Here is a 15,609-nt window from a genome sequence, read left to right as displayed (position 1 = left end):
AAAAAAAAAGGCAGTGGTTCTCAACCAGGTGATGTGGCCCCCAGGGGCTATTTGGCAGTATCTGCAGGCATTTCCGGTTGCCGTAGCCAGAGATGCTGATGGTAGCTAGTAGGCAGAGGCCAGGCATCTGCTAAACATCCCAAGGTGCACAGGACGGCCCCACCACAAAGAATTTCCTGGCCCAAGATGTCAGTCATGCTGAGAAACCCTGCCTTACTTAAAGCTAGGCAGCAACGTTTGGGCTTGGTGGTAGAGAGGCTACACTGTCCTGGTTAAAAGCTTTTGAAGAGAGAATTTCCCTGAGAAAAAATTTAGAAGGGTGGATAGGGAAGTGATGTGGTATAGTCTATAGAGGGTAGATCGGCTGGGAGAGTGTGGCAATAATTCAGAGGTGTAGAGGTGAGGGTTTTGGACCAGGGTAGAGATGGCGGTGAGCGAGAGGAAATTAGATATGAGACGTGTGGCAGAGGAGGTGAAAGAGCAGGGCTGGCGGTGATGACGCCCAGCCTTGTCAAGCCCTGATGGCCCTGAGCGCAGTGCGGGCAGCTCCGCCAGGAGAGGAGAGTGGGTGAGACGAGCTGGGCTCTGGATGCCTGTTGCATTGTGTTCTCTGGAGCCTGCTCATTGTATCCTGCTCTGGGTCGGTTGCATGGGCGGGCCTCCTGTCCCAGCCTCTAAGGAATGGCTGGAAACACATCAGGGTGAGGCCGCAGGGAGCCTTGGGGCTCGGCTGCAATTATGGGCTTGGGGGGGCTCCAGAGGAAGCCCTGCTCTGTTCCACCCGCCTCATGGGTTCGTTTGTTGGTCTTGCCGAACAAACGGGGCCGAGCTGAGAGTCATACGAGCCCATGTGAAGAAGTGGGGCTGTGTCCAAAGATAACTGCTGGTGTAAGCACAGAAGATGCTTCACAGCTCATGTATTTTTAGGTGTTTCAAAAATATACTCCTCTGGTTAGGTGGCCTTCCAGACCGAATCTGTAAATGTGTTTGACGTTCCTGAATTAACTTCGAAGCCTGGTGTTGGCAGGCAGCAGCCAGTTGAAGACGACGTGTGGATTGCAAATGAGTTCACCTGGGCTGCCTGCAGCGTTCACGCCGGGCAGGGCAGGCTGTGGAGTTCACCGTTGCAGGCCTGCAAATCTAAAGCTGAGATTCATTTCCTTGAGTTCAGTCTTCCCAGAGAAGGTTTCTGAGGGTTGTTTTCCGTCCCTTTCCAAAGCCAGCGTCAAGTAACAGTGCGCCTCTCATAGATGGCCCGAAGACCGGATGGCCAGCAGGCTTGGCATTTGTCTCATACCGGGAACAGCTGAATACAGTGTGGTTTGTCAGGGTGTTTTGGTTTTGTTTTTTTTTTTTCACATGAAATCAAGACTGGTGTTGCCAAAAGATGATTGTAACCATCTGTCTGACTCTGTATTTTTAAACTTGACCAAACATTTATGCTCTTGAGTTGCCATTTCTACATCGGCACATGATGGTGGCAATTAGGAACTTTGTTTTTGTTAATTTTCTTTTTCCCTTTCCTGCCTCTTCTGGGTCAGATTCCTTTCAACAAGGAGGGAATATGAGTCAGAAATTCACTCAGATTAAATGGAAATGTCATTTCTAAATATAAGAGCTTGAATTTAGTAACATCTTGAGTTATCGGTTGTGATCAAGTTTTCCTTTCAACCAACTTGCACGCTTGACGGTTTTCATTGTTTAATTGGACAAGGATGGCAAGTAATTTTGTCAGCGAGACGGTGGTTGTAGAGCACGAGAATGCAGTTAAAACAGGAACCTGTTTGGTGGATTGGTAGTGAATTTGTGTGCCCCTAATATATCTATGTTCATTCAGCCCTGCCTGTGTGCCAGGCTGTGTGTGAGACTCCAAGGATGCAAAATTCATCTTGCTCATGGTGATTGTTTCTTGAAAGACTGAATAAATGAAAGGCACTGTCCCACCAGGACCTCCTAGCTTATTGATGAAGGCAGACACAGCAAATCTTGGACAATGGCTCAGGGTGACAGTGAGTGTGATAAAAGTGCCGGCTACCCAGAGAATGAGCATCGCAGGAAGAGGTACGAGGGGGTCAGAAAATAATTCCAGCTGAGGCACTAATTGTGCCGAGTTCTGGAGGAATTCCTAGAGGAATTCATCCAAGAGGGAGGGTGCCTCATTCCTGGCGGAACAGCACAAGCACAGATTTCAAAAAACGTGGTGCATTTGTCCAGCTGCAGGACATGCAAGATGCTGCAGTGAAGGTTGCATGCAGCTGGCCGGCAAGATGGTCAAGAGCAGGCGAAGAAGGGCGCTGTGTGTGAGTTAGTGACCTTGAATTCATCTATGAAGTCTGGTAGGGGACGGTGTCAAAGGTGAGTTTTGGGAAAACTCAGTCTGGCTGCAGGTGATGGGTGAGTCCAGCAGGTATAACTGGTCTAGGAGGAGAGGTGACCAGCAAACCAGATGGGAAATGATGGGGTTCCAAACCGATCCTGGGGGAGCTGGAGTGTGAAACATACTAAGAGGTAGAATCTAGGTGTTTGGTTGGGTTTGGGGGTAGGTAGTAGGCTGACTTGTATAGGATGACTGCTAGGTTTCTGGATCAACCATTTGGGTAGACCACGGTGCCGTTTGTGAAGATGTGACTGTGTGAGAAGAGGCAGGTGTTTGGGGGAGCTCAGCCTTGTCCATGTTGAGTTTGGGCTTAGGGGCATCCAAGTGGAGGTGCCCAAGCAGGCCGTTGAGTATACAGATTTGCAATTTAAAACTGAAGCTGCATTCAAGATAGAGATCTGGGGAAGCACGTCATGGCTTTGTTTAGCTGTGATGATCGAGAGAGAGAGAAAGAGGAGAATGGTGGGTGGGGAGTAAATCTGGCTAGTGGTTCCCACTTTTGTTTGTTTTTCATGTATTTATTTTATTTTTATTTATTTTGTTTTTGGCTGCGTTGGGTCTTCTTTGCTGCACGTGGACTTTTCTCTGGTTGTGGCGAGCGGGGGCTACTCTTCGTTGCGGTGCACAGGCTTCTCATTGCAGTGGCTTCTCTCTTGGAGGAGCACGGGCTCTAGGCGTGCGGGCTTCAGTAGTTGTGGCACGCGGGCTCAGTAGTTGTGGCTCACGGGCTCTAGAGCGTAGGCGCGGTAGTTGTGGCGCATGGGCTTAGTTGCTCCGCGGCATGTGAGATAGTCCCGGCCCAGGGTTCGAACCCGTGTCCCCTGCATTGGCAGGTGGATTCTTAACCACTGTGCCACCAGGGAAGCCCGGTTCCCACTTCTTAACAAGTCCTTCCCTTTAGAAGAGTTGTGGCACTGACTTGAACCAGTTTCCCTAGTGCATTTCAGATTACTTGATCTCCATCCAGCTTCTCAGACCCACATGATGGAAAGCCATTGTAGTTTTGTTTTCATTAACAAAAACTATAGTACATACCTGTGACTTACGTAATACTTTCACATGGTAATCAGGTGGGGTAACAGAGGACGTGTTATTATTACTGATTGGAATCTCGAGCCTAGAGGGGTTAAGCAGTGTACCAGGGAAGGTAGGTCCAGGGTGAGGACTTCAAGTCTTCTGACTTGACCAAACCTTGCTGTCTCCATCATTTCTTCCTGTGTTGGAATAGTGACTTCCCAACGGTAACATGGATCCTCCGTTTCTACCAGCAGAGTGCATCTGAGGCCACTGCGTCACTTTTAGTGTTCTTAGTTATACTCGGTTGATTTTGGTGGGGGACTAGATGTAGGTATTATACCCTTATGCCTTTTGAAAACCTTGAATTGGTAGATTCTGCACTGAAGCAATGCAGCGCATTTCTCCCAGTGTTTCACAGCAGTAGGCACTGCAGCTGTTCCAGGTTATTAAAATGGGCGAGGAAATGTATTTTTTTGGTGAGTTATGTGGAACTTTTCTGACTAGAAAAAACTTTTACGTGCTTCAAAATAGAATATACTTTCTATTTCTGAAAAGCCGTTAAAATGACCAGGAGATTTATTCTCGTGGAATTTGGAATCCAGTATGAGGCAACCAGCACCTGGCCCCTCTTGGTGTTTGAGAGCTGCACGTATCCAGAGTTCCAAAGTGTGTGGCGTTATCATGGTGGTTTTGGGGGCAGTAATAAAAAAATACCTTTTTAGAGACTGACCAATGGTACGAGCATGGAACACACTGTTGTCTCACAACTCTTAGGATTTCTTACTGCATTGTATCTTTGCCTCACTTGGTACTTAACTTACAGCTCGGCCCTTCTACCCCCTCCATTCCCAGTTTCCATATTTGCTTACATTACATGTTGAACTTTCCTTATTATTCCTCAAATCTCTTACCCATGCAGCCTTTGTTTTAATGACAAAATAATCCATGCAGAGTGGTATGTTCAGGATAGGGGGAGAGAAGATAAAGGTGCCCCGGCTGTAATTATTTTTGCTGATGGACGTCAGCCATTTCACCTAATCTGAATAAACCATTAGGAACCGGGACTCTTGCTGCTACGTCGTTTTACACATTCCTTTTAGGGAGATTCAGAAGTACCATTTGGCACGGATATGGGCACAAACAATGAAAACTCAGTAAAGTAGCTGAAGCGGTCCCCACCGCTGTAACTGTTAGGAGAATAATTCATTAGGACTTGGGTGCTCAGACTCTCTTCCTGAATATTCCTGTGGGTCGGCCCTGAAGACTGGGGGAGCTATATTTGAAGAGTTTTATGCAGGAGAGTTTTTGTTTTCAGATGTTCATTTGTCACATGTGAAGCTGGGATTGGACATGCAAGACCGAGTGGGAGGTCAGTGGGGAAAGGAGGCTTTCGGGGACACCTGAGCAGGTGAGACCAGGGCGGTGGAGATGGAGAAAAAGGGGGTTGATTCTAGAGTTAATGGAAAGTGGGGTGTACAGCGCATGGAGACGGTGGCCACTGGCGACGTGGCTGGATAGTCTGGGACGATTCCATGCTGTATGTAGGTGAGTGGGGAAGGGCGTCATCGCAGACCCGAGGGCAGCACCCCACAACCAGGATCCAGGATCCTGCCCTCACCCTCACTCACTGGCTCTGTTCCTTCCTCTGTCAGAAGAGGCAGAAGCGTGGCCTCTGTGCTGCGCGCAGGTCAAGGGTATGTCGGAGCAAATGAGGGTGTAGCACGGTGTGTCTGCATAGGTCAGATTGTCCTCTGTGTCTCACAGTTCTGAAATGTCAGTAAAGTTGTTTTGGAAACCTGTAGACTTAATTGTCATTTGAAGTCTGGTGACAAGCCTGTTAAGAAATGACTCAGGTCATTAGTGAGAAGGTGAAACAGTAAAACGTGTGCATTCATGTTCTAAGAGCCTAATTTATGTCTGGAGCTAAGTGGAGGGGCTTACAGTAGGAGACATTTTTAACTCTAAATGAGGCAAGGTTTCCTATCATCTTAAAAAAATAACTGTTAAAAAATTGGATTCTTTCTCCATACCAGCCAAACACACATTTTATGTATTCTTTAGTTTTTTGGGTTTTTTTTAAAGGAGAGATATCAGGTTATTGAGTTTGGGCTCAAATTCAGTCCGGTTTTTTGGGGTCCGTGTTGGCCCATGTGAGTCCACGGGTTGGAGTCACCGTCGGCTACAAATTATACAAGATGGCGACTCAACAGTGGAACAGTCTTTAGACGTGTGGGAATGATTTTTGAGCCAGAGACACCGGCTGGGCATCAGCTCACGGGCCACCAGCTCTCACTGCACGGCGGTGACCGGGCTCGCTCTGGGAAGGTACGTGATGCGTTAGTGGGTCCACCCGGCGTGACCGCCAGCAGAATCCTTGCCACTCTGGGGGCTGCCTCAGTGCTGACCGTCTGCTGCTCAGAGAGGCCGGCTTCATTCCTCTGGAATCACCGGGGACTGGGTGCGAGGCAGACGTGCGTCATCTGTAACTGCCACGCCGCCGACCACGTTGTCCTTCTGAAACACCTTCCGGCTACTTCATTGGGCCAAGTGCGATGTGAATTACTCAAAAGCGAAACTAGGCGTTAAGGCCATTGTGGATGTTCTGTCTTCATCTTCGCTAACGAGCCTTGGGTGTCCTGCCCCCATACGAAATTCACGCCATCCACGCTATCCACGCTGTCAGGGTGAGTGATACCTGAAGCCAGCAGTCCCTCACCTTTTTGGCACCGGGGACCAGTTTCGTGGAAGACAGTTTCTGCACGGACGGGGCTGGGGGGGGATGGTGGTGCAGGCGGTAATGTGAGCGATTGGGAGCCATGGGCGTGGCGGATGAAGCTTCACCCGGCGCTCCCCTCCTGCTGTGCGGCCTGGCTCCTAACGGGCTGCGGACCGGTACCGGTACCGGTCCACGGCCCGGGGCTGGGGGACCCCTGCCTTAAGCCATGCTGGGAGACTAGTTCCCCAACCAGGAAGGGGTAGCATGCCTATAGGTTTTGACCAAAATAATCACTTTCAAAGGAAAGCTTTTAGTAAAAGGTTATGATGTTTTTCATGAGTGAATGAATACGTTTTTTAAAAGTCTCATCTCAGAATTTTACGACCACCATACACATACGTTATGAATGGGGCGTGCCAAAATTTTCACGATTTAGGCATGTTATTTTCTTAAAGAGGTATGTTCATGATGGATTACTCTTCTAACATTACTTAAATTTGATAGTCAAGTTGATGCCCTGACTGTGGCTTTTCTGTTTTACTTGGAGCTGAGAAAGGGGATCGTCAGCGCGCCTACCTATTTGTATAAAGAGGGACGGCACTGACTGTCTTGACTTCTGCCAAAGTAGGAAAAAGAACATGTTTCACCGGAAAATGGACAGTCTTGATATTTCACAGAATAAAAATAATAATGCATACAACTACTGGAAAGGTAGAAATAGGCCTGACGTTTTAGACCAACCAGAGGAAGGGGCCAGACACCCAGAGCCTCAAGCCTCACGTACCTGCCTGCCTCACCTGTGCAAACAGTCGATGTAAAAGAAGCCACCAGCACCTGTGGCCAAGGCGTTGATGGAGGGTGTCTGGCATCCTCCAGGAAACCATGTGGTTCTCTGCTCTCCTTTAGAAGTAGGACCCTTTCCTTCCCCAGAGGAAAAAGCTTCCACCTTTCTTTCTGGCCACATCCTCCCCATGGTGCTATGACAGGGAAACGTGGCCTCTCTAGAGAGTGGAGGTTTCCAAAGACCTGAACATTCATACATGAAAGCTCCACGTCTTTTAAATTTTTTTAAATCGAAGTGAAATTTACATAACAGAAAACTAACCACTTAAGTAAATTCAGTGGCATTTAGTACATTCAGTGTTGTACAACCAGCACCTCCGTCTAGTTCCAAAATGTTCTCATCACCCAAATGGAAACCTTGTACCTGCAAAGCAGTCACCCCCCAGTCCTGCCTCACCCCACCCTCCCCTCTGCCCATGGTAACTACCACCAAGCTTTCTGTCTCTATGGATTTACCTGCTCTGGATGTGTGAACATCTGTATCCGGCTTCTCTGACTTAGTGTCATGTTTTCAAGGTTCATCTACATGGTAGCCTGTATCAGTACTTCATTCCTTTGCACAACTGAATAATATTCCAGTGTGTGGACGTGTACCGCGTCTTGGGTGTCCTGCCCCCATACGAAATTCACGCCATCCACGCTATCCACGCTGTCAGGGTGAGTGACAGGTGGCTTTACCCACCTGTCTGATGATAGGCATTTGGGTTTTGTCCACCTTCAGGCTCTTGCGAATGATGCTGCTGTGTAGTTGTTGGAGTACCAGTTTTTAATTCTTTTGGGTACCTACCTAGGAGTAGAATTGTTGGGTCATATAGTAATAACTCTTTGACCTTTTTAACCTTGTTTTGGTTCAAAATATTTCCAAAACATGTTATAGACCTCCTTACATTTGAAAACAGTTAAGACGGGGCACACGATACTTAAGGTTCCTGGCAGTCACTGTGAATATAAATGATTACAAATTGCTATAATATGGCACAGATGCACTCAGGATGTTTAGACTTTCTGTCCAGTGTTTCTTGCTTTTCTTGTGCTCTGCTGTGTTACCACCCCCTGCCAGTGAATGTGAAGAGAAGGCTCTGCAGTTAGGTTGCCTGCATTCACGTCTCAGTTCTACCACTTACTGGCTGTGTGGCCGAATGCAAACTTTTATCACTCTGCCTCAGTTTCCTCCTCTGAACAGTAGGTGTAATAACACCGTGAACCTCCTAGGGTTATTGTGAGTGGCGAAAGGGTCAGGCCCTGTGTATTAGTCTGCTGGGGCTGCCATGACAAAAGACCACCGACTGGCTGGCTGAAACGACAGACATGTATTTTCTCACAGCTCTGGAGGCTCAAAAGTTTGAGATCAAGGTGTCAGCAGGGTTGGTTTCTCCTGAGGGCTCCTTCCTTGGCTTGCAGACGGCCTCCTTCTTCCTGTTTCTTCACATAGTCTTCCTGTGCACATACATAACGTCCCCAGTGTTTCTTGGTGTATCCAAATTCCGTCTTCATATAAGGACGAGATTAGGGCCCACCTGAACAGCCTCATTTTAATTTAATCATCTCTTTAAAGGTCCTGTCTACAGGCATACTTGCATTTGGAGGTACTGGGGGTTAGGGCTTCAGTGCGTGAATTGGGGGAGGGGGCAGAACCAGCCCATAGCTCTCCATCAAGCCCGTGGTGCAGTGGTGTATACACCACAGAAGCGGGCCGGTAGGTGGTGGTGGCTGCAGGGTCCTACCCCCACCCCTTCTCATGTGCTGCTTCACTTGTGTCTGACAATCAAACTTCGTTAGCCTTTCTTGAAGAAGGACAAATGAGTAGTTTCTGTCCATATGAAGGAGGCATGAGGCATTTTGCTTTAATAACTCTGTAGCCTCTGTTTTGCTGCTCTGAAGACTTTGCTTAATTTGTGGACTGGATTTGGTTCCAGAAAAGATAAGATTGCCTGTCAGCTATTTTCCAGATAGGTTACATGGCACTTCACGTGGTGTTTGAGATTACTGAAAGAATGCCTAGTGCTTTCAAAATGGTCCTGTTGCTTTTTAAAAGTTAAATGTATGTAACATAAAGTTTACCATTTTGACTGTTTTTCAGTGTACAGTTCAGCGTACTAAATACATTTGCAGCATTGTGCAACCGTAACCACGGTCTACCTCCAGAGCCTCCTCACCATCCCAAACAGAAACCCCGTACCCATTAAGCAGTAACTCTTCATCCACCAGCCCGCCCTGTCTCTCTTATTTCTTTGGTCATGCCATAGCCTCTAGAAGAGGATCGGAGTCAGGAGATCACTGGGCAATAGGGCTTTGGGCCTCACTGGTCACCATCCTCTCTCTTGTTTACCTTTCACTGCAGTGCTCTTTGAAATGGCTTCATTCCTTTGCACAAGATTTGTCCCCAAAGGTAAAGGAAGAATGTGTGAGTGGGGCTCAGGAGTCACTGGTCCCCTTAACGTACACTCGGCGGATTCTGGTAAAGCTCAAAGACAGCGGCTCTGGTGTGAGAGGTGGCATCTCTTCCCCTCCGGGCGTGGAGCCTTGCCGAGCTGCTTCTGTCTCTGCCCCAGCGTGGGTGGGGGTGAGATCCTGTGCCCACCCACTCCCCGCCACCCCCCCCCAGCCCCAAGTGCCACCTGTAACCCGGGTCGCTGTCTCCCCACCCCCTGTCCTCGCAGACCTACATCGGCTCCATCATCGCCTCTGTGAACCCCTACAAGTCCATCGCTGGCCTGTACTCACGGGATGCCATGGAGCGCTACAGCAGGTGCCACCTGGGCGAGCTGCCCCCGCACGTCTTCGCCATCGCCAACGAGTGCTACCGCTGCCTGTGGAAGCGCCACGACAACCAGTGCGTCCTCATCAGGTAACCAGCCAGCAGCCACCACAGACACGGAGCCCGCTTATTAGCACATCAACCCCCAGATTTCTCAGGTGGAGTTTTCCCTTTTGAATAGCCCGACAACTACAGCTTCCGGAAGACACGAGATATTCTTCGGTTTATTCCAGTGGTCAGGCATGGTCCTTCTATTGACTTATGGAAACATTGCGTAGTTCTTCCAAATTGAAAATATTTTATATATTCTAGAGCACTCATCAGAATGCTTGTCTGTTGGAGCAAGGTTTTGGTTTTTGCCAGTATGAGAAGATTACCCTAGAATCTCCCAAATTTAAGAATTTTTAATGATTTTAATTGGGTGTTCCTAAAGTTGACCTTTGAAGTAGCCACAGAAGTGGGACTTACTATGTTATATGTTGAGGGAATGATAGAAAAGCATGCTTATTTCAATTCATTTTTTTCAGGGGGTTGCTGCAGGAAAAGGGTCTTGACATCTGTTTCAGCCGAGTCTTGCTCATTTGTTAAAATAAACTACCAGACGCCTCACTCTCCAAACACTTACTGCTAGGAACTTCCTAAAAAATATATCAATAGAGTGTATTACTTTAAAGATATTTTATTGATTGATTGATTGAAGTGTAGCTGATTTCCAATGCTGTGCCCACCTCTGCTGTACAGCATTGTGACTCAGTTATACACATATAGACATTCTTTTTTTAATTTTCTTTTCCATTATGGTTTATTACAGGATATTGAGTATCGTTCCCTGTGCTATACAGTAGGAAAAAGATATTTAATTTTTATTGAGTAATTCAAATGGGTCTTATCGCCTGTATTCTAGTGACATCCTATTGGCTCCTGTTATTTATACTGGAATCATGTTCTAGTGACGATCAGAGCACTCCCGGATGAGATCCAAAGCAGACGTGCCGAGTGCCGTGGAACGGCCAAGCCCTTCGCTCATGGGTCCTTCTGGGCACTCATTCATGGGGCTCGGCTGTTACTGAGACCCGACAGTGTTACTAAGACTGCTGATGGGGCTAGAAAGCCATTGAAAACAGATGTCAAAACCTTCTTTCCCAACTTGTGGCGAAACAGTTATTATTATTTCAAGGGGAAGGGAAGGGGTGTTTGCATTTGGGGAGGATGACACAGAAGACCCCCCCTTCTCTGCCCCCGGATTTCCGACCCAGCTGGAAGTCAGGCACGGGAGGCAGATGGAGTGCCATATGTCAGCTTTAGACTCCCAGCCAATCGGGAGCCCCGAATTAACAGACAGACTGGCCCACCTGGTTGGGGTACAGAGAGGTAAGTTGTGGCCAGGACCACTGTGGAAACCAGTTTCCAGATGGGGAGGAGCTGACCAGTACTTCCCGCCAGTTCACCTGCTAGAGAAACCACCTCCTTTGGGGAGGGAGTGGGGGGGCAGACGTGTCAGAGGAAGCCCCTCCTTGAAACTCCAGGAGAGAGAAAGGAGGGCATTTGGGAGGTGCTCACACTGTCCTACGTGGCATCTGGTTGAAGAATGATAAGGAATAGCGGCCAACATTTCCGCTGCGTTTGGACGCCGTGCCATGGACTTCCCGGGCATCTCTCGTTGCTCTGACACGGGCGCGCTGTCATGGTGCCTGCAGGTGCCACACACACAGCTCCTTTCAGGGACTGTGTTCTTCTTATCGCAGTAGTTACCCATTACTCTTGTTCGGGGGTCTTTCGTTGGTAATCAGTCAGAGTTATATGAATGTGGAAGGTAGAACACGTTCATATTGTCTCTCCCTGCCTCCCTCTATCAGCGACTTTCTTTAAGGGAAGGGAAGCACCTGGGCAGATACGTTCTCTCCTCTTTATTACCTTAGCCGTGCTCATGCACTGGGCTGAAGAAACAACTTGGATAGAGGGACTGTCCCTTTATCCATTTCAGTAAATATGAATCATTGTAACTTGCAGTTAATCAAAAAGGAAGCTAACGCTTAGTATAAAAGCAGAGTTTTTAAGAGTCACCTTCCCAATTAATTAACTCGCCTGATGACTAGAAGCACTATTTGTGGGCTCTTTCAGATGACTTCACTAAACTTCAGGAGTTAGAATTTAAGATCACTATTTCAGCATACAGAATATAGTTTGATAAGATTGACAGAAAGAGTTTAATCTATTTTAGGAAGATCAAGTTGTTTTCCACACTCAGGTACCTAAATATTTGCCATCGATAATTGGCTGTGTTTATTACTTTCAGTGGAAAAAATGAGAGCATGACTCATATATCACTTGCTAGACAGAGCAGTTTGGGAAGAAAGTGAAAAATCAAATGAGATCATTGTGCATATATGTGTGTGTGTGTAATAATACGGAAAGGGGCTGCCATGTTCCTGCCAAAGACTATGGTATTTAAAAAGAAGGCGGGGCTAGCCGGGAGGGAGGAGGAAGAGGGGACCCCAGACAGAAAGCTCTCATTGTGTAATGCTGATGTGAAAAGAGTAACTGTATTTATCTAAAGTAACTCAGGAAACAGTGTCTTTAAGAATAGATTTCTCATTAAAATGTGTTTTGGTTTTTAATAGACCTCTTGCAGTTTTTTTAGTGGGGCTTGGGGCTGTGGGAATTCAGAGAAAATTGAGTATAAAAATAGAAATTGTAGGGTACAGTAGCCCTATTTAGATTTCCTCAGGCATGATCTGCCCCCTGGTGGCAACAACATGTTACTACTTTCAAAACTTTCATGCTAATTACCTATGAAACCAGAAAATAAGCCTACTTGGAATTAGGCAGGGACCACATAGATCAGTTTTTCTCTCACTTTACGAGCCTGTGTCACTGCCAGTCTCGTGGATTCTAGTCCAAGCCTTTTTTGTTGGTCTCACTTTCAAGAGTTTCTCTCTCTTAAGCTCCAGTTTTATTTTACCCTTCTTGTGTACGTTTAAGCGAATGCTTCTGCTATTATAGTTTCTAAAATATAAATATACGTTTAAAACTTCCGTGAGCTTTTTAAAAATCTAACTGACAAGGTCACATTTTATTCTTGGTTGTTCTAGTACATTTTAAGTTAATATCAATTTGGGGCAGGCAGAGTTTAGTCTATTTTGTTTAGTCTGTTTTTCTCTTTTCAGTATATATGAACTTTTAATGTAGTGTCGGCAAGGCCTGTGGTTAATTCATCTGTGCAACTCATTGCCCAGGACAGTGTCTGATAGAAGGGCCAGCATCCAACAGCTGTCAATCAAAGGATGGGTGGGCGGAACAGCTGTTGCTTTAGGACCTCTGCTTGCTTTGCAGAAGTTTTGGTTTTCCAAAATTGGAGTGATTTTTCTCCTTAACTATGTCTTTTATATTCTGGAATAATAATTGGGTATTTGGTCTTTTTCTATTCTAGTAGTATTTTAGAAATAATTGAATTGGAATAGTGAACAAAACTTGCATCCTGTGTCAGAAGGGCACCAGCCAGAATAAGGCAAGGGGCATGCCTCACTCTCCTATCAAATGGTAGTTTACCTTGTTAAAAAAGAAAAGACCCAATCACTGCCCTTTAGGAACTTTTGCTCTGATGGGAAGAAACTGATGTAAATAAGTAATTTCAATACAGCCTTCCTAATGCTAAAATAGAAATGTGTACATGGTTGTTCAGAGAAGATGGCAATAGATGCTCAGCAAGGAATCGAAAGTATATCTCAGAGGAAGTGACATGTGATCGTGAGTCCATTGGTACGTGGGAACAGCAACAGGCACAGAGGGGAGGGAGGGCACAGAAGCACTTGCAAAACATGTGGAAGAACAAGAAACATATGCAAACAGAAGGTACGCCTGTAAGGTGTGGGAATTGTTAAGGACATCAAGGAACTGGTGTTCGAAAGGCAAAGAGGGAACTGCCATTCATGAGAAAGACTAGAAGCCTTCTCTGGGGGAGCCGAGGTTCGGGGCTGTTGAGGGACCTGCCAAGGAGACTTGAGCATGAGCTACAGGCACAGGACATGAACCTCTGTCTCCCTGTGTTAGTTTCGGAACAGAGTTCCACTTCCTGGTGCAGGGGCTCACCTTATGGGCTTTGTCCTGCTTGCTAAGACCTGCGGACCGAATCCTCTAGGCAGTAGAGAAGTTTCCAACGTCTTGTAGCAAGCGGTGGAGTGATTAGTATATATTTTGAGAAAATCACATGAATCAGGGCAATTTGATTCACAGGATGGAGAATGTCAGGTGTCAGCAGAGGTATCCTGTAAAGGGCCAGGGAGGACATACATATTTTCGGCTCCGTGGCTGAGATCGGCTCCATTACAACTACTCGACTCTGCCCTTGGAGTGCGGAAGTGCTCGTAGATAGAGCGCACGTGAACCGCCAGGCTGTGTTCCAATAAAACTTTATTTATAAAAACATGCAGAAGAGCAGACTTGGGGGCCACAGTTGGCCAATACCTGCACTGGAGGGGAGACTAGCCTGTGGGGTGGATAAAGGGTCCTGTTGCCATCAGAGGCCCTTTCCTTCAGGTATGTTTTGATCCTCCCTCCCTGCTCTCCTGGGCACTTTGCTCTATCTTTGAGCCTCACTGCCCCTGATTCTTGGGCCTCTTTTTTTCTACTGGATCATTGGCATTATCACTCAAAAATTTCTAGTATGTTCCATCTTTGAAAAAAAAAAAAAAGATGCATCTTTGTCTCCACACGTTGCCCTGCCCTGCTCTGAGCTGCTCCATCATTCTGGTTTCTCCCTCATTCTCTGGGCTCGTCCGTCATCTTCCACGTCCTCGTCTTATGACCAGCCTGCCTTTCCTTCTCTGCGTCTGCATGACTCCCCAGACTTCAGTGCCTCCCCTGCCGACTTCTCCTCTGAGTTCCACACGTGTGTCCAGGCACCCGGAGGTGTCTGATGGGCTCTCAGGGGTGGCACCTCGTCAGTCCATCCTAAGTTTCTCCCAGAAACATGTTCCTCCTCTCATGCTCCTCATTCTTAGCAAGTGGACTCTCCATCCTACCAGGTCCCAAGCCTGAGATCCGGAAGTCATTCTTGGATCTAGAAGAGTCACCCTGCCCCCCAACAATTAAGGTCAAATTACCTACGGTAAACTGTACCAATCTCATATATCCAGTTCGATGAGTATTGATAAACGTGAACCGCTGTGTTACCAGCCCCCATGCAGGGGACCTGGGTTCTATCCCTGGTCCAGGAAGATCCCACATGCAAGCTCCCTGGGCTCTCCCGAGTCATTCCCCCACTTCCCTGTCACTTACCAACCACCCAGACCAGGGCTGTCAGCCGTCCCCTCCCTCCGCCGTCTCTCTGGGGGCTGCTGGCTTCTCCTCTTTGCTGCCCCCTCCCCTTACCCTCTGCCCTCACTTCCTGCTGCCTCTCTTGTCTCCCTCGATCCACCCTCCTCACTCCATACTCCTCACCGGGTGGTTCTTTAAAACCTTGGCCCCGATCATGACACTCTCCTGCTTAAAAACTGTCTTGAGACTTTCCATTCTGCCTACAAAAAATTCTCAGAACTTTTCATTAATTAATTTTGCGGTACGCGGGCCTCTCACTGCTGTGGCCTCTCCCGTCGCGGAGCACAGGCTCCGGACGCGCACGGGCCCAGCCGCTCCGCGGCACGTGGGATCCTCCCGGACCGGGGCACGAACCCGCGTCCCGAACCCGCGTCCCCTGCATCGGCAGGCGGACTCTCAACCGCTGCGCCACCAGGGAAGCCCCTCTCAGAACTTTTAATATGGCTTCTGAGGCCCCATCTCAGTGCTTTGATTATTTTTCTTTCCCTTTTTCATTTTCACGATTTAAAAAGTTGTTTTTTTTTTTTTTAACGGTGTCAACTCATTTTGGTTCATCTGGATGAACGTGTTTTCTCTGAAGCC

At 47.5% G+C, this 15,609-nt stretch overlaps 1 protein-coding gene across 6 annotated transcripts in view; it reads left to right on the top strand.

Moving 5' to 3' along the window:
• MYO10 (myosin X) overlaps positions 1–15,609 on the top strand; it is a 220,529-nt gene that overhangs the window by 109,675 nt on the left and 95,245 nt on the right. For all 6 annotated transcript variants that reach the window (XM_028492825.2, XM_055086516.1, XM_055086515.1 and 3 more), the window contains one exon: positions 9,614–9,801. In XM_028492825.2, coding sequence (XP_028348626.1) covers positions 9,614–9,801 — 188 coding nt within the window. The remainder of the gene's footprint in view (positions 1–9,613; positions 9,802–15,609) is intronic.

This window comes from Physeter macrocephalus, chromosome 8, assembly GCF_002837175.3.
Source record: "Physeter macrocephalus isolate SW-GA chromosome 8, ASM283717v5, whole genome shotgun sequence".
In the NCBI taxonomy this organism is placed as follows: Eukaryota; Metazoa; Chordata; class Mammalia; order Artiodactyla; family Physeteridae; genus Physeter; species Physeter macrocephalus.
This window is presented reverse-complemented; position numbering and strand designations above follow the sequence as displayed.